Below are 27,980 nucleotides of genomic sequence, written 5' to 3'. Positions count from 1 at the left end.
TGCTCCTAGTGTGCAGTGAGTGGATGCGAAAGTGGGAAAAGATGGAAACTGTGTGAACAGGTCATCATAGTCGGTGTGGATTCAGTGGGCCGATTGTCACTGTGTCACTCAACTAAACTAAATCTGATTACGTTCCTTGAAACATGCAGTGGTGGTACACAGACTTTCAAAATGCTTTAAACAATAAACAGGAAAGAAATTGCAGTTATAAAGCACCTTTCAAGATGGTCACAAAGCACATGATAGACAACGTATTACTTTACAGCAAAATATCAACAAAATCAAGGATTAATTATAGTGCTTATTGGTTGAGCAATAAATATTGGCCATAACACCAATTTAATTCTTCTCTCCAATAGGATCGCAGGATCTTCATATCATTCTGAAATATTACTGTCTCATTTGAAAATTAACAATGCTGACAGTGCTGAACTGGAGTCAGCGTGAATCACATGTATTGTAGCGAGGGTTGAACCGACAACCTACTGAGCAAGAACTGACATCTACAAACTCAAAGGAGCTGGTTTGCAGTAAAATAATGGCTGAGTTTCCATATCCTCACATCCATATATTCATTTTGTGCTGCAAAGAATAATGCAAAAACTCTCACTTAAACGTGTATAAGCTCAATAAGCGAGTTTCCACAGGGCTTGAGGGTAAAATCTCCTGGTGCAGATATTTTCCTTCATCTCACTTCTAAATAGTTGACATTTTACACTGAGGCTGTAACTTGTAAGTCGAGACATTCAGGACAAACAAATCAGCCTCTGCGCATGAACCCTGCCACATTCTCAGCAAATGTTTTGCGCGTCAATAAGATCACTCAAGTACAAGCCCAATTTGCCCAAATGAGGTTAAAAAAGGCAATACTGCAATTGCTTTCTTGCAGCTCAGTGTTCAGTTGTGGGATCACGTTTACTTACTCTGCCTATCTATAATTTGATCAGAGCAAGTGGTCTCAGTAAAATAGGAGACAAAATAAATCAAGCAAATGATTGAAGGCACGCTAATTTGATGTTGATGGAAAGTAAAAATGCAGTTGCTGGAATTCCAAGGTAGTACGTTTTAGTTAAAAAAGAAGAGTGATAATAGTCAAATTGAGCAAATCTAGGGTGACACCGAAGAATTGAAAGATGTGTAAAATAGGCTCATAGGATACTAAAACAACCATATAATAATTACAGCACGGAAACAGGCCATCTCAACCCTTCTAGTCCGTGCCGAACACGTATTCTCCCCTAGTCCCATATACCTGCGCTCAGACCATAACCCTCCATTCCTTTCCCGCCTATATAACTATCCAATTTATTTTTAAATGATAAAAACGAACCTGCCTCCACCACCTTCACTGGAAGCTCATTCCACACAGCCACCACTCTCTGAGTAAAGAAGTTCCCCCTCATGTTACCCCTAAACCTGTCCCTTAATTCTCAAGTCATGTCCCCTTGTTTGAATCTTCCCTACTCTCAGTGGGAAAAGCTTATCCACGTCAACTCTGTCTATCCCTCTCATCATTTTAAAGACCTCTATCAAGTCCCCCCTTAACCTTCTGTGCTCCAAAGAATAAAGCCCTAACTTGTTCACATACAAACAAGCACTGCATATGTATGGGAATGTAAAAATACAACACATTAATGGACCAAAGTATGCAAAATGTTGAGATGCAATTGTGAATTTACATAACCTTCAGTAATATGTGATTTTTGCTCCACAAAATAGGATATTGTATCGGTAATGCACAGCCTCAGATTCAAGTTATACCTCTAGTCACTGATTGAAGCCAAGACCATGTTAGCAATTAAGAACAGGATATCTGGACTATGAGAAAAGGGAAATAAATGACGATGAGAGCATGTTGGGCGAGTGGAGTAAGAACACGAATAACATTCAACTTCCTAAACAGAAGCCGACAGTAATAGTGTTTGCATTATCAGTGTCCATTTCCCATGTGCTGTTTTAACCACACTGCACATTTACCGTCATCCCAAGTGTGCCGAGTGCTTTCTGCCGCATAGCCATGGCCATTCGTTTCTTTCCTGCTCGTGTCTCTTTTCGTGCTGCTTCAATTTTCCTGTTGACCTCTGGGTGTTCCCGCAGTGCCTCCAGTAGGTTTTCAGCCAGAGTTCCAATGCCTTCATCACTGGAAACCTGCTCCAATTTATGCAGGTTTGTGATGGAGTCCATTCCAATTAACATCTGAAAATACAGAATGTAAAATAAAAATTACTGGTTACTTCTGAGAACCTGGCAACAAAGGTCAGAATATTCTGGGCTCCAGCGTTCTCCCATTCCAATAGAGTTTCACTAATAAATGAAAGATATACATCTACGAGATATCTCCCTCAGGCTAAGGAATTACATGGACAAACCGCTTAGTTTCGTTTAGGTTTAGAGAGACAGCAAGGAAACAGGCCCTTCGGCCCACCGAGTCTGTGCCAACCAGCAATCACCCCCTCCACTAGTTCTATCCTACACTCTCTCGGGACACTTTGCAGAGGCTAATTAATTTACAAACCTGCAAGTCTTAGGAATGTGGGAGGAAACCGGTGTATACGGAAAAATGCAAGTGGTCACATGGAGAACGTGCAAACTCCATACAGACAGTACCCAAGGTCAGAATCGAACCCGGATGTGGCAGTGTAAGGCAGCAATTTTACCGCAGGCCACTAAAGATGCATAAATAACCAGGATCTAGTAAAGACATGTTGTATGCAAGTCATCTAGTACTGATGAGGGAATAGGACAATGGTTACCACAATGGTTACCACAAGTAATTTATAGGCTTGCACTAATATGATGATACCGCTGCACAACCGCACCATATTAGGGAAAGGAAAGGCTGATCATTATCCCGCTGAGGATGCATGTGCAAAATAATCACTGAGGAACGGCATCAAGGATCGCAGAACAACCACAATGCAAACGTCAACCAAGGATGATAGAATGACTCACATTGTAACTTGAAATATTTCGACATATATTAAAAACCAAGGTGTATAATGCAGCCTTGGTAGGAATTAGTAATCATATGAACTGTGTCATTGTACCGCTGCTGACAAATTCATTTCACTTGCACTTTATGTGCAATGTGACTACCTGCTCACATTAATTCTATGATCCAACTACCACCTCATTCCCTACACATTAGGGGCAATTTACAGAGGTTCCTGCTGGCGCTCCAGTTTCCTCCCACATCCCAAAGACATGTCTTTGGGATGTGGGAGGAAACCCACATGTCTTTGGGATGTGGGAGGAAACTGGAGCGCCAGCAGGAAACTGGAGCACCCGGAGGAAACCCACGCAGTCTCAGGTAGAATGTTCAAACTACACACAGACAGTACCCGTGGTCAGGATCCCCTTACTTCATCCTCTTCTCAGCCTCGAGTAGCTTCTTGAGTTATTCTAGGTTTGTCTTCAACAATCAGCAAAACAAGAGGGTCTTCTGGATATGGACCCCAACACTATATGAAGTGTTTATTGGCACTACGTCTGAATCTACTTTGTACTTATGTTCTAATTTCAGAGTTATATTTTATACAGTTCTGGATTTCTTGTTATACTCTGTACCTTAAATCTCTCATTGAAAGGCTGAAAATTCAAGTCTCCCATTGACTATTCCTTGGACAGAAGGAATTGCGACCCTGGAGAACTCTAAGAATGCTGCCTGCCCTGGTGAGCTACACCAGCAATTTGTGACCTATTTTGTATTAAGTTGCATCTGCAGTTCCTTGTTTCAACATGAATTGGGACCCATCCCTGCTCAGCAATGAGAATTGCCTGCATTTTTGTGGTTACCAGAATAACTCCAATGCTTTGATCAGAGCACTTCACAGCAACAGCTCAGGGATCTCAGACTATTAGACTATTTGTACACAATTACGGGTTGAGTCCTGTAAAGGTAAGCCAGGTGCCAAGTTGGACCTTATGCCAAATTGGTTATTCCACCATAACAAGTTAAATTCCATCATTCTAGTAATTTGTGGGGAAATTTCAAAATGAAAGTAAAATGCCAAAGTTGATCGATATCCTCCAAGAACAAGAACTTGTTGCCCATGTTATCTCACCCGTGTGTTACTCGTATTTCCTTATGCAATTAATGGCCTGAGGGTAACATGCAATGCGTGATATGTACAGTATTATTGTTGCCCACCTCCCAAAAACATGGCAGACGTTGGTGATATCTCACAGCGTAACTTTGGCTACTGTGCAATAAGTCGATGAGATCTGTTCACATGCATCTTGTCATCAGATGGTGATGGTTAAATATTTGAAATTCTGCATTCTTTGACAACTCATTTGCTATTATGATGCTGAGAATTCTATTATGGTTGCATTTTTCACAGCCAATGTGATATCAGTTTAATTACCGGATAAAATATTTGAAAATGTTCTATGTCTTGCTTTGAACGAGTTGAGGAGAGCGGGTTAGAATCCAAACAGCACATTCCTTAGCTGCTCTGTTTCTTCTGCAAATTACTATTTTTCCCTGTACCTTCTAGAGCTATGTTTAAGAATTTATGAAAATGATCCCAAAAAAAGAATTAAATTAACGGGATTAAGGAATCGTGGTTCTCCACTCAATACTTATTTTCGGTTTCTTAATATTCAAGACAATTGACCAAATGGAGCGAGATGTCAGAACAGCGCGTGCGGTGAGGAGGAACGCGGGTGAAATGGACCCAAGACAGAGAAATAAAGGTACCTGTGTGGGGGTGTGCTGCATGGCCAGTCCTCGCAGCAGGCGAATAATAAAGGGAAGGGATGGTTTTGCCAAGAACTTCTTCCACACATCAGCATCAAGACTGTAAAAAGACAGCAGTATGTTAAGATCTGGAGAAGAGTGGGTCTCTAGATGTTGTACAATTCTTCCACCTGAATCCTGTTCCTCTTATATACAAAGCCCCACTGCACCTGACCTATTAACTTTGATCCCACTTATTTTCCATAGAACACCGAACAGTAAAGCACAGGAAGAGGCCCTTTGGCCCACAATGTCAGCTGAACATGGTGCCAAGCTAAACTAATCTGCAAGTGATCAATATCCCTCCAATCCCTACATATCCATGTACCCATCTAAATGCCTCTTACATGACACTGTCGTATCTGCCTCCACACCACCCCTGGCAACGCCTTCCAGGCACCCATCACCACTGGTGTAAAAGACTTGCCCCTCTCATGTTAAAGCCATGCCCTCCAGTCATTGACATTTCCACCCTGGGAAACAGGTTCTGACTGTCTACTCTATCTATACCTTCCATCTTTTTACATACTTCTCTCAGGTCCCCCCTTAATCTCTAGAGTTCTGGAGAAAACATTCCAAGTCTGTCCAACTCCTACTGAGGAAAAGTATGAACACATGGCAAAAAATGGTCCCAAGACGGGCATTCCTCCTTCTCCCCCCTCCCATCTGGCCGAAAGCACAGCAGCCTCAAAGGATGCACCACCAGACTTAGGTACAGCTTCTTCCCCTCCATTTTCAGCCTTCTGAACAGTCCTTCCATAATCTAGGTTTCCATCCGATTCACCTCCACCCCATTAAGGACAGTGGACTTTGTCTAAGAAACAGTTGTGCCACAATGCTGAGACTATAATCTGCATCTTTCCCGTTGCTGTGTTTATTGTACTTGAGTTTGAACTGCTTGAATCCATGTAAGGTATATCTGATCTGTTTGGATAACAAAGCTTTTCACTGTACCAAGATGCATGTGACAATAACAAATTTAAATCTAAACAATGGGTGCTGTTGAAATGAATCTTACTTCTTGGCATTTGGAATATGCTTCCGGATGTATTCCAAAGCATTCTGCGTAATTCCCTTCTGCAGGATCAGTTCCTTCAGTTGATGTCCGTTGCTATTGTTTTTGATTCCTCCAGCGATTTTACAGAAACAATCGAGGAAAACTTTGTCATCCGTGTTATGCTCTTCATCATATCTAAGAACAGGACGAAAATGGAATTAAAGAATAGGAAAGCCCAGGAGTACACCACAGAAGAAAAACTGAGAAAGTGACTAAAACTAATACTGGGCCTAATGACCACATTTGCAAAAGAATCTTTGTTAAATCATACATTGCAATTTCAACCTGTCTGTTTAAATACTTCAGCAGACAGATTTCTTATTCATGTCTTAAGAAGGGTTTTGACCCGAAAAGTCACCTATTCCTTCGCTCCATAGATGCTGCATCACCTGCTGAGTTTCTCCAGCATTTTTTTCTACCTTCTTATTCATGTAATTTCTGTCGTCACATTTATTTATATAGCACATTTAAAAAACAACTCTCGTTGGCCAAAGTGCTTTACATTTGTTATAAGAATAGTATAAACAAACAAACTACATACATATATACATATAGCCCTCGCTCAGTGGACATCAGGAAAGGCTTGTGAGTATAGATAAGTTTTTAGTCTTGACTTAAAGGAGTCGATGGAGGGGGCAGTTCTGATTTCTGATTCAAAAGAGCAAAAACGTAGGTCAGCCTCCAACTCCTTAATGTTGTAAGTCACTTCTATTAATTATTCTAGTTCTATGAGAGGCATCTGATTGCAGATTGTGACACTAGGATCTTTGCACGTACTGCATCACATATCAAAGTTGCCACTTGGTCACTTACTTGTCAAAATTACAGTAGGGCTTAAAACGATCAACAAGAATCTGCATTTTCTCCAGTTCTCCGAAAGAAAGGTATGGGATAATGCGCAGCAGTCCTTGTAGTACGCTTGGATTGGAACGAACAAATGTTGACGTGATCTGATCCAACAACATCACCAGCTGATCTTTGTCTCCTGTCAGTAGCAGGTTACCCTGACGGCAAAAAATGTTTAACAGCAAAACTTTAATTACACACAAGGCAGTTTTATGATTAGAGAGAAGGTGTTATAGACGTATCTAAGGGTACACAAAAATTATAAAAGCACAAAATATCTTATGGCTTCATCCCCATCATGTTCCTTAAAAGCCCCAATGATACTAATTCATGAACTTGGAATTCAGTCTGTTTGCCTTTTCCCAGCTGTACTTCAAAGATACATCGTGGACTCTTTCCTCTTCATTCTTCTACAACTAATATCCTCTTAAAGCATTGAACAATGGTCTCCATGTAAACTGTTGCCACGTTTTTGTCTCCTTCCTCCATTTCCAACAACGCTTACTCAATATTTCTGACAGGCTGGAAGCATTAAACTTTCACCTAATGTACACCAATTCAAGCTGTCCTTTTTACCCACATCAGCTCCAATTTGCTTCTCCCCTCCTTCCATCATTCTCCCGGCTGATTCATACAAGGTCACGTCACCGGGCATCTCGCGGTTACCCGAGCCATGTTTCAGTTCTACACAACAGTTCAGTCATCATGATTGCTTTCTTTCTTCTTCAAAATATTGAGCACCTCCACCTTGATAGCTCCTCAATAACACCACAGGCCAATAATATGTTTCAGACCATGTTTCCACTGGCTTCAATGCCCAGTTGCCTTGACTCCGCTCTCCACGAAACTGCCATTCATTCAGAATGCCAGGAATCATAGATGCTCCTCGACTTTCTGTAAACCTCGCAAACAAATTGAAGGCGTTGGTTCCCAATCTTTCTTGTTTTCTTGACTACACGTCTCCTCAACAACCCCTTTCAGTCCAATTATACTCTTTGTTCTTTGCATTTAAAAAAAAATCATCTTTGGTTAACTAATTGCAGGCTGACTGCAAACTGTGATGAATGTAACCTGTTAAAGTCATGACCTTTCCGAGTAAGAAAGGCAAGGGCTTGAGATACATACACCATCTTAACTCGGACATAAATCTCTGTTTCCTCACACTTTAACAACACTGAGTCAAAACCCTTAAACTGCCGATGTATCAGCATCTTGGAAGTCCACATTGCCCACACTGGTTCCAGATAGTAGTCCTCCACCACCACCACCACGTTCTCCAGTTAACTCGATATAGACAAGTCATTCTGACTTCTCCAGCAGCAGCCTTGTCATGAGCATGAATAAGACATAAACCTCACAAATGAGTATTGGTAGGCAACCAGAGTTTGGGGTGAAAGGAGAGGCAAAAGTACAGCCACACCAACCTCAACCAGTGCTCGCCGCTTGGATTTCCAGCATGAAACATTTGAACACAAACATAAGACTTTTGAAAGGGGCACTGACAGTCATGGCAGTGCTATTGCTGATGCATGAGACTGCACATGCTGGAATCGTGAGCCAAACATAAAATGCTGGAGAAACTCAGCAGGTCAGGTAGCATCAGGAGCAGGAATGGACAGGCGATGTTTCGGATCGGGACCCTTCTTCAGACTGAAGAAGGGTTCCTGACCCATAACGTTGGCTGGCCATTCTCTCCTCAGATCTGCCTGACCCGTTGAGTTCCTGCACACTTTGTGTTTTACTGCTGTGCCATTTCCTGATATCGCTGAAGTGCTCAGTTTTACTGCTACAGAGCTGCCTGATTTGCCTATACATCAAAGAGGATTTTATCTCCTGTTTTATTTCTTTACTCTTCAGTTCACAGCACTCCACATGTCTCGCCACTGAAAATAGCCTCCGGGTTCAAATTAAAAGTGAATGTTTGCTCTTGAGTTCTTGGAACTGAGACACACCCTGTCCTCTGTCAGTGGCTCTGCGTTTGCTTCATCCAAAATGATCTCCATGATGCTCAGCACTTGCTCGGCAATAGTTGCACCCCCGCTGTCTTTACTCTCCTGTTCAGCCAGCAATGCCTGTATAAAAAAAAACACATTCAACACTAAACCTTGTAACACACCACCTGTATTATCTAATTTTAAAAGCTGAACAAACTTTGTAACAGGTTAGCAGAAATTACATTTTTGCATCTGAGCTATAATGGAATTTAAACCTAGTTTCAGAAAATCTATGTAGATACAAGGAACTACGGATACTGGTTTATAAAAAGACACAAAGTGCTGGAGTAACTCAGCGGGTAAGGTAGCATCTATGAAGAACATAGATAGATGATGATGATTCGGGTCTGGATCCTTCTACTGAGTCAGACTGACCCAAAACGCCACCAATCCATGTTCTCCAGAGATTCTACCTTACCTGATGAATTACCTCAGCACAATGTGGCTCTTTTTATGGTAACAGTTTTTTACCATCAGTCAGAGATCACAAAGACATTGTCTCAAGAAGTCTGATTTGCGTACTGACGATTCTAATCTTTGTATTGATGTCCATGAATGATTAACATTTTCCCAACAACAGAGTTGCTTGTTTGGAATAGCTAATCCTCCTTCAAAAGATTCACCAAAACCAGCCCAGAAACTTATCACTAACTGCAGTCTCTGACGGGAAAAGCTACAGGAAGGAAACAGCCAGATGCTGGAGAATTTATAATGAATCTATGTAGCTAAGTTCATAAAATGTCCATATGACTTACCAGGTTAAGAGTCCCCAGCATCACATTGAGTGGGTTCATCTCGGGCTTAATCAGCTGTTGTCGATTCACCTTCACCTTCACACAATAACTGAACAGCTTCAGCAACACCTAGAGGGAAGAAGAACACCAACATGTGTAGGAAGGAACTGCAGATGCTAGTTTAAACTGAAGATGCACACAAAATGCTGGAGTAACTCAGCGGGTCAGGCAGCATCTCTGGAGAGGAATCGGCGACGTTTCGGGACGAGACCCTTCTTCCAGAATCTGAAGAAGGTTCTCGACCTGAAACGTCACCAATTCCTTCTCTCCAGAGATGCTGGCTGCCCCGCTGAGTTACTCCAACATTTTGTGTCTATCTTCGAAGAACACCAACAGTTTGAAAGCTTTGCAATGGGTTGATGCATTTAAAGTACCTTTTAAGCTGAACTGGTTGATACTCTGGGAGATATCAAAAAAATAGGGATGGTCTTTTACAAATGACACATATTCTCAGAGCAACTGTATCAAATTTATTCAGGATGGTCACACACTAGGGATGCTCATTTGAGGTTATTTTCCTGAATGTGCGGTTCCTGCCCCAGTAATGTGTGGAAGTTCTGTCTTTCATCTGGTCCATGTGATATGCGGCAACGCCAATGGGTTGACCAGGACAAGAGGGCAATATGTGGAGGTGGTGTCATTTTTAAAAATGACTTTATAAGGTACTAGCACCACTGCGTCGCTAATGAATGATTATAAGGTATGCAATCCAGTCACTGTTCATTCAGAATCCTCCACACTTGGAAACATGTGCAAAATATAGGAAACAAGTCTTTGATGGGACAGAAGTACTGCATCCATAGACGCATGGTGTGAACACCAGTTGCCAAACCCCTAGATAGGGGTCAACAGACACTACTGACTAGCACTTGATTTAGTAATATGCAAAGAGTCAGATTGACTCTAGTTCCCCAGAATACCAGCCCTCCCTCCGAATATTAGGTGTGAAAGAAACAAAATAATGCTCGACATTTCTTGAAAAGCGCTGGTACTGAGAGCGCAATAACGTACAACATCATGAAAACAATGCTGTAGTTCCAGTGTACACGGAAGTTATTCTGGCTGCCTGCAGTGGGGTTTTTTAATTTGGAACAGGTTGGGTTCTAGATCTGACCGAAATTAAGAAACCACTACAGGCAGTTGGTATATCTAAAACATCAGAGAAAATAGATGTGATGATCTACTTCAAGTTGCTACTAACTCATCAAGTTGAAGTAAAAGAGGTTTAGGTGAAAAGAAATATGAACTGTACAACATGTGATGTTAAATGATTCAGTAGGAGGCTGCTGGACAGAAATTATTAATATAGTCTGGCAAATTTGTGGAAATAAAAGCCTTTCCTATTACTAAATCGATTTGACTTCTGTGGAGATGCAAACTTGTCAATTTTGATGGTATTTTCCAAACAAATCACAAAACATTAAAAGCAGCCTCCCATTCAGTTACTCAGTTTACTGGAAGTTGAACACTAAGTGCTGGAGTAATTCAGCGGGTCAAGCAGCATCTTTGGAGAAGAGGAATAGGCCAAGTTTCATGTCTTCGGAAGTAACTGTTGGATTGATGAGCTAGATATAACACCATGCACTCTGTGGGGAAAACCTCACAGGCTGTGTGCTCATATCATTCCTGAAGCACTGAATTAAAACACAAACAAATTGCTGTTGTAAGGGAACTACCCACACCTTGTGGCTGTGACACGTGTTTCTTTGAGAGAAAGGAAATTGTTGGAGAAGATTCTTAAGGATTTATGTCCATTTTGAAAGGCAGAGACAGACTGGAAGGAGTCAGGGCGATTTTATGCAAGGAAGATCATATAGACTGTCAGAGGCAATCTCAAGGACTACAGGGCATAGCTTTAAGGTGTGACATACAAAGTTTACAGATGTGCAGGTCAAATCTTACTTTTACACACAGGATGGTGGGTGCCTGGAACCCACTGCCAGGGATGGTGGCAGAAGCGGATACAATAGTGGCATTTAAGAGGCTTTTAGATAGGCACATGGATATTTGCAGAATGGAGGGAAATGGATCATATGCAGGTAGATGAGATTATTTTATCTTGTCATCATGTTCTGCAGACATTGTGGGCTGAAGGACCTGTTCCTGTGCTGCACTGTTTTACGTGCTGTGTTTGTGGAGGTAGGAGAAAAGTAATGAAGGCAGTACAGTAGACATGATTTACATTGATGTCAGTTAGGCTTGTGACACAGTCCCGCATGGTAGGCTGGCCCAGGAGGTGAAGACACAGGATCCAGGGCAAACTGGAACCAAAACTGGTTTGGTGTTAGACATCATAGGGTGTTTTTCTGACTGGAGGGATAGATGTACTGCAGAGGTAGATGGTGAGACCTTTGTTGTTTGTCATGGATACATGATTGGATGAGAATGCAGGGGGTCCCCATTAGTAAGTTTGCAGATGACATGAAAATTACTGTAGTCATTGATAGCAAAGGTTGTCTAAGGACACAACTGGACATGGATTAACTCGACATTTGGGTGGAAGGAGTCGTGTAAACAGCATTTGGCATGCTTGCCTTCATTGGCCAAATCACTGATTCTAAGAGCAGTGTCAGCATGTTGCAACTGTACAAAACAGTTGGAGTATTGTGTATAGGTCTGGTTGTCACACTGCAGGAAGAACGTGGTAGCAAATGGGAGAGTGCAGAAGAGAGTCACCAAGATATATCCTATACTGTAGTTACAAGGTGAGCTGCTGGATTTGTCCTCACTGGAATGCAAGAGGCTAAGGAATGACCTTATAAAGGTTGATGAAAGTATGAGGGGCATAGGATAGAGAGTTAGTCTTTCTTCTAGGGCATGGAAGTCCAGAGTTAAAGGTGAGGTTTAAGGTGGGCAAATGGGGTGAGCATAAATAGTCATTGTGGCTGGCATGAATGAATTGGGTTGAAAGAGCATATTTCTGTACTGTACAATCTGATGAAATCCAGCCTTTCAATGCCGTTCTTTAAAGCCCTATTAGCCTGTTCTGATGCGTTTCAAAAACAGTTCCTACTTGCCTAAAATTATTTTTAATGTGTGATCTTAGGGTTGCCACAATTGCCATGGGAATTAAAGTGGAGCAAGGCATAATCCGACTGCTATAATGAGAGCGATTGACCAGCCTCAGATATATATCTCAAATCAAAGGCAACACATGTTTGTGGATGACAGGAATGCGATCGTGACCAAGGGCAACTGTACCGAGCTGCTAATTAGCAAAATACTTTGTAAAGTTCCTCAGATGGAGTCACAAACAGCATTGCTCTTGAACCTGGGAAAGAAGCAACCTAGGGCCTAATGATTGTCAGAGAACATTTAACAAATCCAGAATTAAGCATCCATAAACGTTAACCACCCAGGATTGTGTAAAGAGCTAATTACATTGTAAACTAACACATCTGCAGGAAGTTTTACAGTCTCTCTAAATGCATTGCTGGGAACATAAAACAATAAAGTGTTAGAGGAGCGTGGGAACAGAGATCCCTGTGAGCCTCATGTCAAACTATTAGGATTTGCGAATAATTGTATGGTGGGTCATCATTGTTTTACTGCACTATAACATAATTCTAGTAAATGTTCTCTTCTATCCTTTCTAAACTGTCCAGAACTGATCACAATATGGGTCTCGATTCCTTCTCTTCAGAGATGTTGCCTGTCCCGCTGAGTTACTCCAGCATTTTGTGTCTATCTTCACAATATTATAACCTGGGTTTAACCAGTGAATTATAACTTCATAGAAGCTGTATTCTTAGGTTTCGTTTCAGAAAAGAAAGGGGCCCAAAATGCCTTTTTAACATCTGCTTTGCTGTTATCAAAGATTTAAGTACACGCCCAGATCTCACTTTCCTGTATTTGCTCCATGGCTGTGAAGCTAGTTTACATTACCTGTCATTTTCCTTTGAAAGTGCATGAAAGACTTAAAGATGGCGCCTACCTACGGTGACATTTTGCCTGCTGCACAACAGAAAATCTTCAACTTTAGTATTTCTGAGCTCAACTGTATAAAAGAATCTGCAGAAACCAGCGATGTAAGTAGCGAGTTGCTAACGCATTTAAATGTGTAGCGCTACTGCGATTTATTGAACCTTTTCTCTTCCCCCTTATGTACTATGTTTACACATTCACATATTCAGTTGTGCTGCCGCAAGAAAGAATGTCATTGTCCCATCCGGAACATATGAGAATAAAACACTCTTGACTTTGCATCAATTTGTATGTGCTAGGTGTTATTTTGCATGTCTCTCCTCCTCCAATTGTTTATGACATTTTAAGGAGCCTGCAACAACAAGGGCCCAGAATTTGCAACAGTGGCAAGAAACCTGTGCGGCCGCTATTTTGCATAGTTGCATGTACATTGTGCAGTAGCCCTGGTGAGAATATGCTGGGTAAAGCTGGTGCAATCTCCAGTGCAACAGCCTCGCATGGAAACAGATTCATCCTTCAGTGGGTGTGAAGATTGGCGGGGGGGGGGAGAGAGAGAGAGCGTGGTTCGATTGAAACTGGGGACACATCCTGACAACTGGCCAGTCCATGCTCCATAGCCTAAATAACTACCAACGCTGCCAATAACACAATGTTACAGGAAAAAAATGAGTTTGTCAAAAAATAGAAATAAACAATTAATAGAAATCTAAAAATTCTAATATCATAACTTTTTCTCTCCTATTGAAATCAATGGAGAAAAATCCCTATTTCAAGTCCAAAGTGGCATGTTGTTGAAGTTGATGTGAGGCGTGAGTTTGTATGGCGGGGAATTGCTGAAACGGCACTTTGTTCTGAAGTCTGATGTCAAGAGTGCAGGCAACAAAGCACCAACAAGCAGTCATCCACAAACCTAAGACTTTCATGCTCTTGCATATATAAACAAATCCCAAATCTGTCACCATTTTCCAGCAAACTCTATCCTGTGACATGGCCTAGGTCACTCTTCTGTATTAAAAGGAGTTGCTGTCCAACCGCGGGGTTTCATCCAGCTTAACGGGACCTTTGTTCAGAGGATGTGAAAGCTTTATAGCTGATTCAAGCACTAATCTGTGGCAGAATACAAGCTTAATGTTTTACGAGGGTTTATCATCAGAGAAGATGCCAGTGTTTCACAGAGCTGGCTGCAATCCCAGCCAGACCATCCTGCTTTGGGGGAGGGAGGAGAATGATAATTGTGAGATAACAGAAGTAAAGAAAAATGATTAAAATAAGACTGAGGAAGAACAAAATGCCCAGCAGCAATAGCAAAATGCAAATCAAATAAATTCATGTTTGAACACGGACTAAATGTTTATGGGGTACATTTGGATATTGTTATTTTAATTAAAAGATGCAGAATGGAAAAGGGGCCCTTCAAGTCCACGCTGCCCATTGATCACCCGTTCACACTAGTTCTATGTTATCCTGCTTTCTAGGGGCACACATCCCTACACACTAGGGGCAATTTACAGAAGGCCAATTAACCTACAGTCCCGCACGTCATTGGGATGTGTGTGGAAACCGGGGCACTTTGAAGAAATCCATGTGGTCACAGAGCGAACGTGCAAACGCCACGCATGGCGCCCACAGTGTTCATAAAACACCAACCCAGATACTCACTGTTAAAAGGTGACGTCCCTGTTTGAAGTCTTTGATTCCAGCCAATCTGGTTAGCATGCATTCGAGACCACCACATTGGGCCATTACGCCCGCCATTTTGTACACTTCCTCCTCATCCTCTTCCTCGTCTACAATGAAAGAACAATCATTAAAGTAACAGCATCTCCTGTGGTCAAGACACAGATATTTATTGATTGAATTGATTGAATCATACAGCATGAAAACAGGCCCACTGAGTCCACGACGACTATCAATCATCCATTCACAACGAGTTCAACGTTTGCCCATTTTCTCATCCACTCCCTTCATATTAGGGGCAATTTACAGAGGCCAATTAACCTGCAAACCTGCATGTTTTGGGGATGTGTGAGATAACCGGAGTACCCAGAAGAAAACTATGCAGTCACAGAGAGAACATGCAAATTCCACACAGACAGCACCCAAGGCTGGGATCAAACCCAGGTCATGTGACCAGTTATGCCAATGTACCGCCCTCTATGTGTTACATCAGGAGAAATCTTTTATAATTTAGAACTTGATATGGGATAAGAGGCAGCGACTGAAAACATGATAAGTACAACAACTATATGTGTGTCAGTGATGGATGCTGTTACCTGTAGTTGAATCCAATGATTCAATAAACTCCTCAGTTGCATCTCCTAAAAGCCCTCGCATACGGTAGATAATACGCATTGGCTCCCCCTTGAACACAACATTCATCATATTAGTTATTCAATAAACACTTTCAATTAAAGCAGTTATTGAAGGCACAAGAAACTGCAGATGCTGGAATCCTGAGCAAAACACAAAAGTGCTGGAAGAATTCAGCAGGTCAAGCAACATCCATGAAAGGAATGAACAGACAACGATTTTGTGAGCATTCGTCAGTCTCCAAAGAGGAGATTGAAGAGGCCCAACGTAAAATGTCACCTGCCCATTCCCTCCACTGTGCTGCCTGACCCGTTGAGTTCCTCCAGCACTTTGTGTTTTGTTAAAGCTCAGTTATTCTTACAAAGAACATATTTCCTTTGAAATTAACCTCATCTGCCCACACGCGATCCATGTCTCTGCATTCCCTGCATATCTAGTGCCGACCCAAAATCCTCTTGAAGTCTGAATGCGGATATATAATGCATGCTATTTTTTGTTTTTTGATACATGTTAAGCTTTTATAGCTCCTTTTAAAAAAATGTTTATTAGTAATTGCCTCGTTATATACTCAGAACAATTAGGGGGCGGTATGTAGTAGCCATTTAGCTTAACTCAGTATGTTATAACTATAACCAGTTACCGTTAAATTTTATCTGCCTGTAATTATGTGGGTGGGATTTATACGTCGTCTGAGGCGTGTTTGCGATTGGGATTCTCACGCAGATGCCCAAAGTAGTTTTAGTTTAGTTTGAAGAAGCATGAGGGAGAGGTCACAGCTTTCGACCATGCACGAGTTTGACGACGAGTAAGATCAAAATGTACTTAAACAAGAAGAAGTTGTACTACTACAATATACAATAAAGAAACTACTAATTAAGAGACTGTGTTTGGAAGATTTATCTTTGGACGGCATTGAATGTCTCGTGGAGAGATCGTGATTAATCTCCTGAACCCGTCTTCAATCATAGTGAGGAGAGGAAAGATTCCTTGAACGATATGAGAATCTGTCACTACAACTACTATTGTACCTGCCTCCACCATCCCCCTTGGCAGTGCATTTCAAACATATACCACCATCTGTGTAAAAAGAAACGCTCTGCACGCTTCCTTTAAACTTTGCCATCTCGCCTTAAAGCTATGCCCTCTACTCTTTGTCATTTCCATCCTGATAGAAATGTTTGTGGGTCATACATTATTCATACATACTCGCCTGTTTTAATTGTTCAGCTGATATTAACTGATCCATTCAGAGCTATCCAATAATTTCCCTCCAAAGGTAGCAGCTAGATTATGGCTTTGTGTCTTTATTTAGAACCCATTCCATGTACCACTCACGCTGCTGCCGATCTGCACTCACCTCATTAGCAGGACACCAGACTTTCTTATACACCTCAGCCACAGGCAGATCCAAGCTGATGATTTTATTATTGACCAGGAGCTGGAAAGAAAACCACAGTTATTAAAATAAAACAGTAGAAATGTTTGCCCACTGCAACAAGCTCCTTCCACCACTAAAGACACGATCAACAGAAAGGGAACACCATAACCTCCATATTGCATCCTATTCTGAACTGTCATACCTCCCCATTCTCTATTGCGTCTTGAAATTCTTTGTTATCAACATGGGAGCATTTTACTGCAGGGACTGTTGCAGTTCAAAGCAGCTCAGTGGCATTGTCGCATGGTATGGGTACTATATTCACCTTTGCTCACATCTGGAGAACATATTTTAATACTACCAGAGTTGCGTTCTTGAATGCACCACGCGAGTGTTCTGAGACTTAATAACAAGGAATTTGTTGGAGGTGGGACACCAGTTAGTGTCTGTATTGGTTCATACCTCCATCCCACTGTCATCTTCCAGTAGAGCCACAAGGTCGCAATCCTGACAAATCTTGTTCTTAATATCTCTCATGAGAGGTCCGATACCAGGCTCGTTGCTGCTGTAGGGATTTCCTGGCATCCTGCCCTGCAGGAAATCTTCTTGCTGCGGATCCTTTTCCAAGGTCACAAAGAATTCTGTCACTTCGTTTTCCTCCTGTCAAAAAAGCAGAGCTATTCAGAAAATGGTCATGCTTATTTTTGATTTAACTACATCGAACAATGCCAGTCAAAGAACTATCTCTTCAGGAAAAATAAATTCTGTGCCCGCCTGCAGTGATATCAAAATACCGGTTCCACCACTGAACACTTGCCCCCTTCCCTGTGAAGCTGAAGTTCCTTCCATTCAGCCAACCTAATTCTCCTCATTATAAACACCATACTCAACATCCATCCTCTCCCAAATCAAAATCAAAAGATGAATCAGATTGCTTACAATCAATCTCTTAGTGCCTGATTTGACTACAAGTTCAACTTCTGATTCCACGATAGCTTTCTGGTATCTCCATGTTCACATTGTTTCCATATATATGGAGTCCATACATATGGAGTCTGATGCATTTTTATAGAACTTTGGCTAAGTTATGATGTAGCTTAATAGTAGCTAAAGAGTGATCTTATAGAGGTGTATTAAATCATGAGGGAAATAGATAGGGTGAATGCAGGGAGTCTCTTCCCAAGGAGAGGGGAATGAAGAACCATAGGTTTTGAGAGAGGGGCAAATTTTTCACTCAGAGATTGGTAAGTATATGGAACAAGCTGCCAGAGGAGGTAGATGAGCAGATATTATAACAGCATCAAGACACCTGGGCTGGTACATGAATAGGAAAGATTTAGAGGAATATGGGCCCAAACGTGGGCAAAAGGGACTAGCTAGGTGGTGCATCTTGGTCAGCATGGACAAGTTGGACTGAAAGGCCAGCTTCGTGTTGTATGACTATTACACAAAAATATACAAATGGAAATGTAATAAAAACTTGGAAAATGGAAATAATGAATTATTGAAAGAATGGAGCTATTAATAGAAGTCACAATAGGCTAAACGGTGTGAACACAGCTTTGCAGAAATTGGATTGTACAACCCTCTCACTAAAGGAAGTGGACAAACATGACCTTCACAACACCACATTGATCCTGAGAAAAAATATAAAGATAGTTGATGTGATCCCGATTAGTCATGGCTTTGCTCCAATGTATCTCAATTGTACAGAAATTGTGTGGAATCGTCAACGTATTTCCCTTCTTCCTTTGTACTTACAGGGTAGATAATGCTGCATAACCGTTCAAAGATGAAGACTGGTGTTCGGTAATCATCAAGACTGTATCGCTTAGCTGTTTCAATGCAGACGGCCATGAATGCCTTCGTTTCTGATTCTGTGCCTACAGAAATGTGAGCAATAGAATTTGATAAGCACTATGGGCAGACATCATCCTCACTCTTCAGAAAAGTTACCACGCCCAAACATTCAATAAAAGCTTGAAGCTAAACCGACCCAACTTGAAATGCTGGCTACATAAACAACAGGGCCGCACAGAGGTGGCGTCGGTAGAGCTGCTGCCTCACAGCACTGGAGACCCGGGTTCGATCCTGTCCTCGGGTGCTACCTGTATGGAATTTGTATGTTCTCCCTGTGACTGTGTGGGTTTCCTCCAGGTGCTCCAGTTTTGCCCCACATCCAGACGACGTGCATGTTTTCAGGTTAATTGGCCTCTGTCAATTGCCCCTAATGTGTAGGGAGTGGGTAAGTAAGTGGGATAACATAGAGCTACTGTGATCGATGGTCGGCGTGAACTTGGTGGGCCAAAGTACCCGTTTCCACGCTGTATCTCCAAAAAATGTTTCAACATTTAGTCCACATCAGTGTTAAGGCAATGGGAGCCATTCAACAGAAGAAAGGAAGGTCAGAAAAAAAATTGTACCAACGACCTGTCAGATCATATTTGTATGAGCAGAATCTATAAATAACACAACATTGGAGAGTGATTCCAGTGTCTTGTGGAAACACTGCTTTGATCTCAGTCGAGTTGCTGGTGGACTCTATTCATATGTGGGTGATCTGTTTTCTGAAGCTATGAAGTGAGATTTCTGGAAGTTAGCACTGGATTAGTTTGACAGCAAATCAAACCTTGGAAAAATCACCACATGCCAACTTGTTGCAGTAGCTGGCAAAAGAGGCAATTTCTGACCAGACTCTGGGCTGCTGTCAAATTTATTAAGGCAGTGAAGCAGAATTTTTCATTGCTGGAGTTTTAGCTCTGGGAAATAGGTTAAGTCCGAGCTGTCGAAGTAAGGGACACAATGTACCAGTAATAAAAGGTCTTGAGATGTTAAAAGAGCTCAGAAACATAGGAAGAAACATAACTGATGTAGTAACCCTGAGAGTCTCTAATTTTCTGAGTACAGTGTGATCATCTAAAATGACTGGATAAAAGAGTTAAAACATGCCTGGAATTGGACTAAGGAAGGGAAAGGCTTAAATTCATGGGACACTGTGAGCAGTATGGTTGGCAAGCTTTATTTAAAAAAAGTGATACAATGACAGGATAAGAAAAGCACCTCAGCCCTGTTCCTTTTAAACACTGGCCTGGGATAAGTAATCATAATACTCGACTGAGTGTAAAAGATGATGTTAAAATCGTACATGGATATCAACATTCATATTGTTCGAGCAAACCAAGTTGACAAAAATAATTTGGAGGATGATTTCCGGGAAGGCATTTTAGTCGGCTTTCTGGAATGATATGCTAAACAAATAATAAGGGAGTAGTTTTTTTAATTTAGCACTTTGGAATTTGACAGGATTAATGAACAATAGTGTAGTAGACAATAGTCTCTGAATAAGTCATCAATGGAAGTATTTCAAATTCAGTTTGACACTGAAATGGTTAAGCACTGAAATGTGGATGTGAAATTTAACGCAAAGTCAGCTGCAGAAGTACAAGAGACAAATTGGCAGATAAACTGGGCTTATGGTTTGACCATATGCTAGGGTATGGTATCTATGGTCCTAACATGTGATGAGCACTTGGCGGCACTGGGCCTGTACGCGCTGGGGTTTAAAAGAATGAGGAGGGACCTCATCGAAACGTACAGAATAATGAAAGGCTTGGATAGAGTGGATGTGGAGAGGATGTTTCCACAAGTGGGAGAGTCTAGGACTAGAGGTCATAGCCTCAGAATTAAATGACATTCCTTTGTGGAAGAATTTCTTCAGTCAGAGGTTGGTGAATCTGCGGAATTCTTTGTCACCGAAGGCTGTGGAGGCCGTCATTTATATTTTTAAGGCTGAGATAGATAGATTGTTGATTAGTACGGGTGTCAGGAGTTATGGGGAGAAGGAAGGAGAATGGGGTTTGGAGGGAGAGATAGATCAGCCATGATTGAATGGCAGAGTAGACTTGATGGGGCGAATGGCCTAATTCTGCTCCTATCACTTATGACCTTATGGCAAATTGAGGATAGAATTTCAAGTGCACTGGGTTAGGTAGGTTGGTTTGAACGACAGCAAATTATATTTGTCAAATAGTGTTTAAACATGGAAGAGATAAAGGCAAGTTTATAAAAATACTCATGGATTCAGATACAGCTTTTCTGTCCAAGAACAAATCGCTAAAACTGATAGAGTACACATAATAGAGAAAGACAACATACAATAGACAAAAGTAATTTATTGCTAAATCTATTAAAAATGGTTAAATGAATATTGTTCCCAGTTTTGTGTGGACCATTTCAGGAAAGATGAAGCATTTCAATTAAATTATACCAGAAATGAGAGGCTTTGAGTCTAAGCCGACACAAAAAACTGGCTTGCGGGACAATAAGAGATAAGAAACAAGTCTTCACAATTACAAAATATTTTAAAAACTGGAGCTCTTTTAGAGCGTTGACAAAGGAACTGAGAGGCCAATTGACTCCCTGTGAAGTTATAGATTCGAGACGTGACGTCTCCCTTGTGTTTTATTCAATTTTGAAATGTAGGCACTATTGTGATGTAATAAGAGTACATTAGATTCCATAGACAACAATGTAACAATGCCACTTATTTAGAACATTGGTCACCTGCTGAGCCACTGGGAGAATTTCTCTACTCTTCTTTGTGTTGTACCCATCAGGGCAGATGGGACCTTTTGTTTCATAACTCATTGAGAAGGCAGGACCTGATGACACAGCACTGGCAGTGTCATCCTATAAACCTGCAGTGGGACTTGAACTCACAAGCCTCTGACTCAGAGGCAAAAGTGAAAGCTTCTGCCTCATAGATGACACACACCATCTATTATAAATTACTTCAACAAGGCAGACATTCAAACGAGCTTGCAGAGATCAAAGTCAATTTAGTTAGATTATTTTTCTAAACAGTGAAAGGGTAGAAAATGTCATAAATGTACACGTCTTCATCTTTAAAGTAGTTAGCTTGAAGAAGGGTTCCATTTCTCTGTGTATTACCTGTTGTCATGTCCTCCAACATCTCCAGCAACATATCCTGCGTCTCATCAATAAGCTTAGTTCGCTGAACCACAAGTTTCCGCAGACACAAGTAACCATTGAGCACCGTGCCCACCAAGCGACTCTTGAAGTGGCGTTTTATTGATTCCACCTCCACAAAGGATGAAAGCAGTGCTGTAAAAGGGCAGCAAAATATGTAATCAAGCGGTAGAGTTGCTGCCTCACAGCGCCAGAGACACAAACTTTAGCCTGACTACTGGTGCTGTCTGTATGGAGTTTGTACGTTCTCCCTGTGACTGCGTGGGTTTTCTCCGGGTGCACTGGTTTCCTCCCACACTCCAGAGATGTACAGGTTAGTAGTTTAATTGGCTTTGGTTAAAATTGTAAATTGTCTCTAGTATGTAGGATTGCGCTGGTGCATGGGGATCGCTGGTCGCGGGGACCCTTTGAACTGAAGTGCCTGTTTCCGCGCTGTATCACTAAATTGAACTGAATTATAAACTAAATCCCATTATAAACAACATTCTGGTGCATGGTGTATGTCGTGACAGATTACACAGGCTGCTATAGTGTATGTCTTTGCATCTGAACACAATGCATATCTCACCTGTAAGGCTTTTTAATGCATATCCTTGTTGCAGGTCAGTGCTGAGTGTTGCCTCCTCCAGTGCTAGTAAATGAGCAATTTCCTAGGGCACAAAGTGTTGGTGACGTTACTACATTGGAATTTAGACACAACAAAACAAGGTGGTTCGGCTAATACCATGTTGCTTTGAAAGCATTGATTCTTTAGCTGCCTGGAGACAAAGAACACATCTGGAATCTCATTCAAATGGCCATTTCTCACAAAGAAGGCTTGACAGGAAGATTACATCACTGTGGGTGACATCACAGCTGAGCCCATTTCTGCCTTAATTTTACACATAATATATGTAAATTCTAGTGTGAGTCAAGGGACTGTAACTGTGTAACTGTAACCGTTTTCTAATCCATTGATCACAGAATTGTTGGCAACTGTAGCCTTGAAAATGGAGAAGGGATTGAATCTATGAGTTTACATAGTGCTGGAGTAACTCAGTGGTCAGGCAGCATCTCTGGTGAACACGGATAGGCTATGTTTTGGGTTGGGATCCTTCATCAGATTCTGTGAACATGTTGAACAATGCACAGGACAGTTTCTAAGCAATGGGGCAAACTCTGTGGTTCCGACTCCAGAAAAGTCTCATCTTACACTCCAGTATTCTGAGTTTTACTCAAGATTCCAGCACCCGCAGTTCCTTGTGTTTCCATTCTGACTGTCTACCCTATCTATGCCTCTCATCATTGCATATACTTCTATGAGGTCTCCCCTCAAACTCTGACGTTCCAGAGCAAACAGTCCAGGTTTGTCCAACCTCTTCTTGCAGATAAAACTCCCTAATCCAGACAGCAGCCTGCACCATCTCCAAATCCACCACATCCTTCCTGTTACCAAGGTCCTGGGTCCCTTACCAAGCATTGCTAAAAAGGCATTCCTAAAATAGTGTAAGATTGATTTAATTAATCTTGTCCCTGAAGACGAACCATCACTCTGAGCTCTCTAACATGTATCTGCTATGTTGCATCGCCTGTTACAGCTGATCTAGATCAACTGGAAAGGCTGGTAGGACACAACTCTTGCTTAACCTGCCCCAGATCTCTTGCCAAAACCCAAACAACAAAGCCGACTTCTAGTAACTAGTTTGGTAGAAAATACTGTCACAGAAGAATAACTGATACTAAGGACTCAGCAGAGGGAGGAGGCAGTGGAAATGAAACTGTGGGAAGGTTTTCTTTTGCTTTCAAGCTTAAACAGCCTCAAGGGTGGGCAGGGAAGGGCGCGGTCATGTAAAACATCATGGATGGGTGGCAACATGACGCATGCTTAAATATTTTTGAAAAGTAATTCTGCAGCTGAGATGTTTTTGTGACTGATTTTAGTTTGGGAAATGTTTTAATTCTTTGTTCACAGACCTTCGTGATCAAGTTTCCAATGTACGGTAGCACGCCCCGAGCTGCCAGATATATCTTCCAATGAGCGGGTTTAATAAGCTTCTGATAGAGCGCGAGATATTCCGCAGCACATTCTCCGGCAATGCTCAGTTCATCCAAATAACTGGTAAAACAAAAGCACAACTTAAAAATCAGCCAACAGTATTTTAGACAATAGACAATAGGTGCAGGAGTAGGCCATTCGAGCCAGCACCGCCATTCAATGTGATCATGGCTGATCATCCACAATCAGTACCCCGTTCCTACTTTCTCCCCATATCCCCTGACTCCGCTATCTTTAAGAGCCCTATCTAGCTCTCTCTTTAAAGTATCTAGAGAACCGGCCTCCACCATCCTCTGAGGCAGAGAATTCCACAGACTCACAACTCTCTGTGTGAAAAAGTGTTTCCTCATCTCCGTTCTAAATGGCTTACCCCTTATTCATAAACTGTGGCCCCTGGTTCTGGACTCCCCCCAACATCGGGAACATGTTTCCTACCTCTATCGTGCCCAAACCCTTAATAATCTTAAATGTTTCAATAAGATCCATCCTTCTAAATAAAATCTAATTCTTCTAAATTCCAGTTTACAAGCCATGACAATCCAGCCATCCCGGGAATTAACTTTGTAAACCTACGCTGCACTCCATCAATAGCAAGAATGTCCTTCCTCAAATTAGGGGACCAAAAGTGCACACAATACTCCAGGTAATATTGATTTCAACTGTAAACATTTTGAGTAGTAATCCATCCTCTATCAGTGGTTCCCAACCTTTTTTAGTTCATGGCCCCCTTCGGCTCTTTAATTTTTCTGTGGCCCCCCCTGACATTATTAGCGGAAAAAAAGTGGCCCCCTTCATTGAACCTGTGGCCCCCTAAATCCCCAAATGTTTCTGTGGCCCCCTGAAATTTGCCATGGCCCCAGGTTGGGAATCACTGCTCTATATCATGGATTAAAACACACACAAAAAAATAATCACATAATCACAAAGGTTATAGGGTGGAAGGAGATGGTTTGATTCATTGAGTCCTTGCTGGCCCTGTGGAAGAATAAACCAGTATGACCTGCTTTCACCCCAAATATTTATCCTGTTTCCTATGGAAATGTATTTTCCTCCACGTATCAAAATACATTGCAGATCTTCAGCACTTAATACAACTGCTTTTCCTCATTCACTTTAGATTCTTTGCCAATCAGCTTCATTCTGTGTCCTTTGATGTACAATCCTTAATTGTTACTTTAATTTTTCATGAATATGTACATGAATAACCTTAATTTTTCCATTCTGCCTTCATAAACCCCTGATCCGGGAATTGTTCTCGTCTCTTGTGTCCTTTCCATGTGCGGAACCCAGAACTGGACACATACATTTGCTCTACAGTTTTGTATTGGCTCAGAATGACTCTTGTTGATGAAGCCCAAGATCCCATATGTTTTTTGACCACTATCTCAAACTGCCCTATCACCTTCAACAATTCATGCATATATACTCTTCAAAATGTAGTCCTGTAGTTTATTTTGACTGACTGAAATGTGTCCCTTGTCATTTCTCTGACTTAAATTCCATCCGACATACGTCGAAGCATTCCACCAGCCTGTCAATATCGTCTGTCTATTTCTATTCTCCCATAGTTCTCTCTGCTCTCAAGTTTTGATGCTGTGACAGATTTCAAAGTTCTATGTTTTTGAACAAAGATTTTGAACAGGTTCTGAGGGTGGCAGGGTGGCGCAGCGGTAGAATTACTGCCTTACAGCGCCAAGGACCCAGTTCGATTCAGACTGCGGGCGCTTGTCGGTACGGAGTTTGTACGTTTTCCCTGAGACCTGCGTGGGTTTTCTGCAGGTGTTCCAGTTTCCTCCCACACTCTAAAAACGTATAGGTTAGTAGGTTTATTGGCTTGGTATAATTGTAAACTGTTCCTAGTGTGTAGAATAGTGCTTATGTGCGGGGATCACTGGCCAGCACGGAATAGGTGGGCCGAAGGGCCAGTTTCCGCGCTGTATTTCTAAACTAAACTGAAATCAAAGATCAAAGCAACACGATTCTGAAGAGGAAATAACAAAATCTTACAGATAAACAAAAATAAGCTACCACCATCTATGTCCCATAGTTGTATAAAGGACTTTTCAAACTGTTGCTTGGTTTCCTAATGATGAGAAAAATACCTGGTGAGTAGATCAAGGACCTGCTGTTTGCGGCTGGGGATGGTGGTCAGTGCCTCCACGATTGTACACGCAGCCTGCCTTGCAGCTTGTGTTGCAGGAGTGAATAATACCTGAAAAGCAAAATTAGTAGCTTTTATAAAATGGAGAGCCAGGGAACTGAGGTGGTGGAAGGTTGAGCAAAACACAAAATGCCGGAGGAACTTAGTGGGTCAGGCAGCATCTGTGGAGGAAATGGATAGATGAAGTTTCGGGTCTTAATGTCGCCTCTCCATTTTCTCCATGTACAGCAATTCATTCTTACCCCCCACAATTAAAGCATGGAATAGTCTTCACCCTACCATAGTTACCCAACCAGCCGCAACTAAATTTAAGGTAGCTCTTTTTTCCCCCCAATAATCCTTTTTTGCTTAAGTCCACCCTCCACCACCTCCAGTTTAAATTCCATTTGGAATATTTTTGGAGGACCAGGAAACCAATAACCAAGGATGCTGCATGACCCATTGAGTTACTCCAATACTTTGTGTTTTGGAGTCAGGTGGGTAATATTGTCACTATATAGCACACGTGATTCTTATGTAGACACAAAGAACATGCTGAGCAATGGCAACTGGAATTTAATTCTGTAAAATATGACTAAATATTAAATTCCCAAGTCAGAGAATTTAATATGTCACTTTTTTTCAGAATTAAACTCCAGTTGCCATTGTTCTGCCCATCTTAATAACTCATCAATATAATTATATCACCAAAGACCATGAAAACAACATGTCCTTTATTTGTGTCTATATATGAACCATTTGTGCCTGCTAGCTTTTCTTTCTCTCTGTGTGCAAAGTCTGGCAAGCTGGGCATGTCCCAGCAAGCCTGAACCACATCAACAACATATTAAACAGCCAGAGCAGTTTAACTGGATCCCACCTGCCACATGTATCTCTAAAATCTTCAGCTACAATCTGAGCCGTTTATGTCAACATTACTCTCATTTCTACATTCACTTCTTCCCATTACCTGTCTGAGCCAGTTATTGTGTCCTAATTTGAGGTCAAGTGGGGAATTCCTCTTGCCACGTTTGCTCAGGAACTGTTTCCATTTCCAAACATACTTCTCCATGAGGTAAAGGTGCCGCAAATCAGTTTTACTCTGTGCCTTTCCTTCTGTGTCCAGACCTGACATGGGAGGGAATAAATGCCAAATCAGTCATTGTCCACAGATGAAAACTTTCCAAAAAAACACAATGATTCGTTGGAAACAATGAACTTCAAATCAATAAGATGGATTGAAAATAAACCCATTCATTCCCACATTAATAACCACTAACACGTTCACTTTGCCTTTGCAACAATTTTACTGTTGTAAAATCCATCATTTGTTTTGTGTTTCTCAAAAAACAGGTTAAATGAACGCTACAAGTTACTCATTAATGTGGGTCAGTGGCAAAATATCTGAAGTGTGTGTGTGTGTGTAAGAAGGAATACATTGCAGAGATGCAAGGAAATAAAGAGACTAGGAATGGAAGTATTGGGATTGCTTCCTAGAAACTGGCATGGCCATCTTCTGTTTCCTTATAAATATACAAAAAAATAGGAACACGTTAAAAATTGTTATTCTGCTTTGGCATTTGTTGGGAACCGCACAGACCTGGTATTGGCGTCAGACTAATTTTCAGTTAAATGAAAGGAACAATGGACCACTGTAGAGTTAGTGGTGTGAGATGTTCCAACATGTCGTTTTTAACTAATGATTTCCCTCCTGGGGAAACTATCAGAGACACCGTCAGAAGGCGATGTCAAATAGGTGGTTTGTTGTCACG

General features: G+C 41.5%; 1 protein-coding gene across 6 annotated transcripts in view; it reads right to left on the bottom strand.

Annotated features, from left to right (window-relative positions):
• Positions 1 to 27,980, bottom strand: part of ubr4 (ubiquitin protein ligase E3 component n-recognin 4) — a 139,791-nt gene that overhangs the window by 6,049 nt on the left and 105,762 nt on the right. For all 6 annotated transcript variants that reach the window (XM_033048265.1, XM_033048267.1, XM_033048266.1 and 3 more), the window contains 16 exons: positions 27,179 to 27,336; positions 26,171 to 26,280; positions 23,987 to 24,128; positions 22,602 to 22,683; positions 21,995 to 22,168; positions 18,806 to 18,927; positions 17,507 to 17,704; positions 17,024 to 17,104; positions 15,630 to 15,717; positions 15,016 to 15,143; positions 9,394 to 9,501; positions 8,597 to 8,716; positions 6,612 to 6,802; positions 5,760 to 5,933; positions 4,703 to 4,802; positions 1,978 to 2,196 (listed from right to left, as the gene is read on the bottom strand). In XM_033048265.1, coding sequence (XP_032904156.1) covers positions 1,978 to 2,196; positions 4,703 to 4,802; positions 5,760 to 5,933; positions 6,612 to 6,802; positions 8,597 to 8,716; positions 9,394 to 9,501; positions 15,016 to 15,143; positions 15,630 to 15,717; positions 17,024 to 17,104; positions 17,507 to 17,704; positions 18,806 to 18,927; positions 21,995 to 22,168; positions 22,602 to 22,683; positions 23,987 to 24,128; positions 26,171 to 26,280; positions 27,179 to 27,336 — 2,195 coding nt within the window. The remainder of the gene's footprint in view (positions 1 to 1,977; positions 2,197 to 4,702; positions 4,803 to 5,759; positions 5,934 to 6,611; positions 6,803 to 8,596; positions 8,717 to 9,393; positions 9,502 to 15,015; positions 15,144 to 15,629; positions 15,718 to 17,023; positions 17,105 to 17,506; positions 17,705 to 18,805; positions 18,928 to 21,994; positions 22,169 to 22,601; positions 22,684 to 23,986; positions 24,129 to 26,170; positions 26,281 to 27,178; positions 27,337 to 27,980) is intronic.

The sequence above is a fragment of the Amblyraja radiata genome, chromosome 31 (genome assembly GCF_010909765.2).
Source record: "Amblyraja radiata isolate CabotCenter1 chromosome 31, sAmbRad1.1.pri, whole genome shotgun sequence".
NCBI classification, from domain to species: domain Eukaryota; kingdom Metazoa; phylum Chordata; class Chondrichthyes; order Rajiformes; family Rajidae; genus Amblyraja; species Amblyraja radiata.
This window is presented reverse-complemented; position numbering and strand designations above follow the sequence as displayed.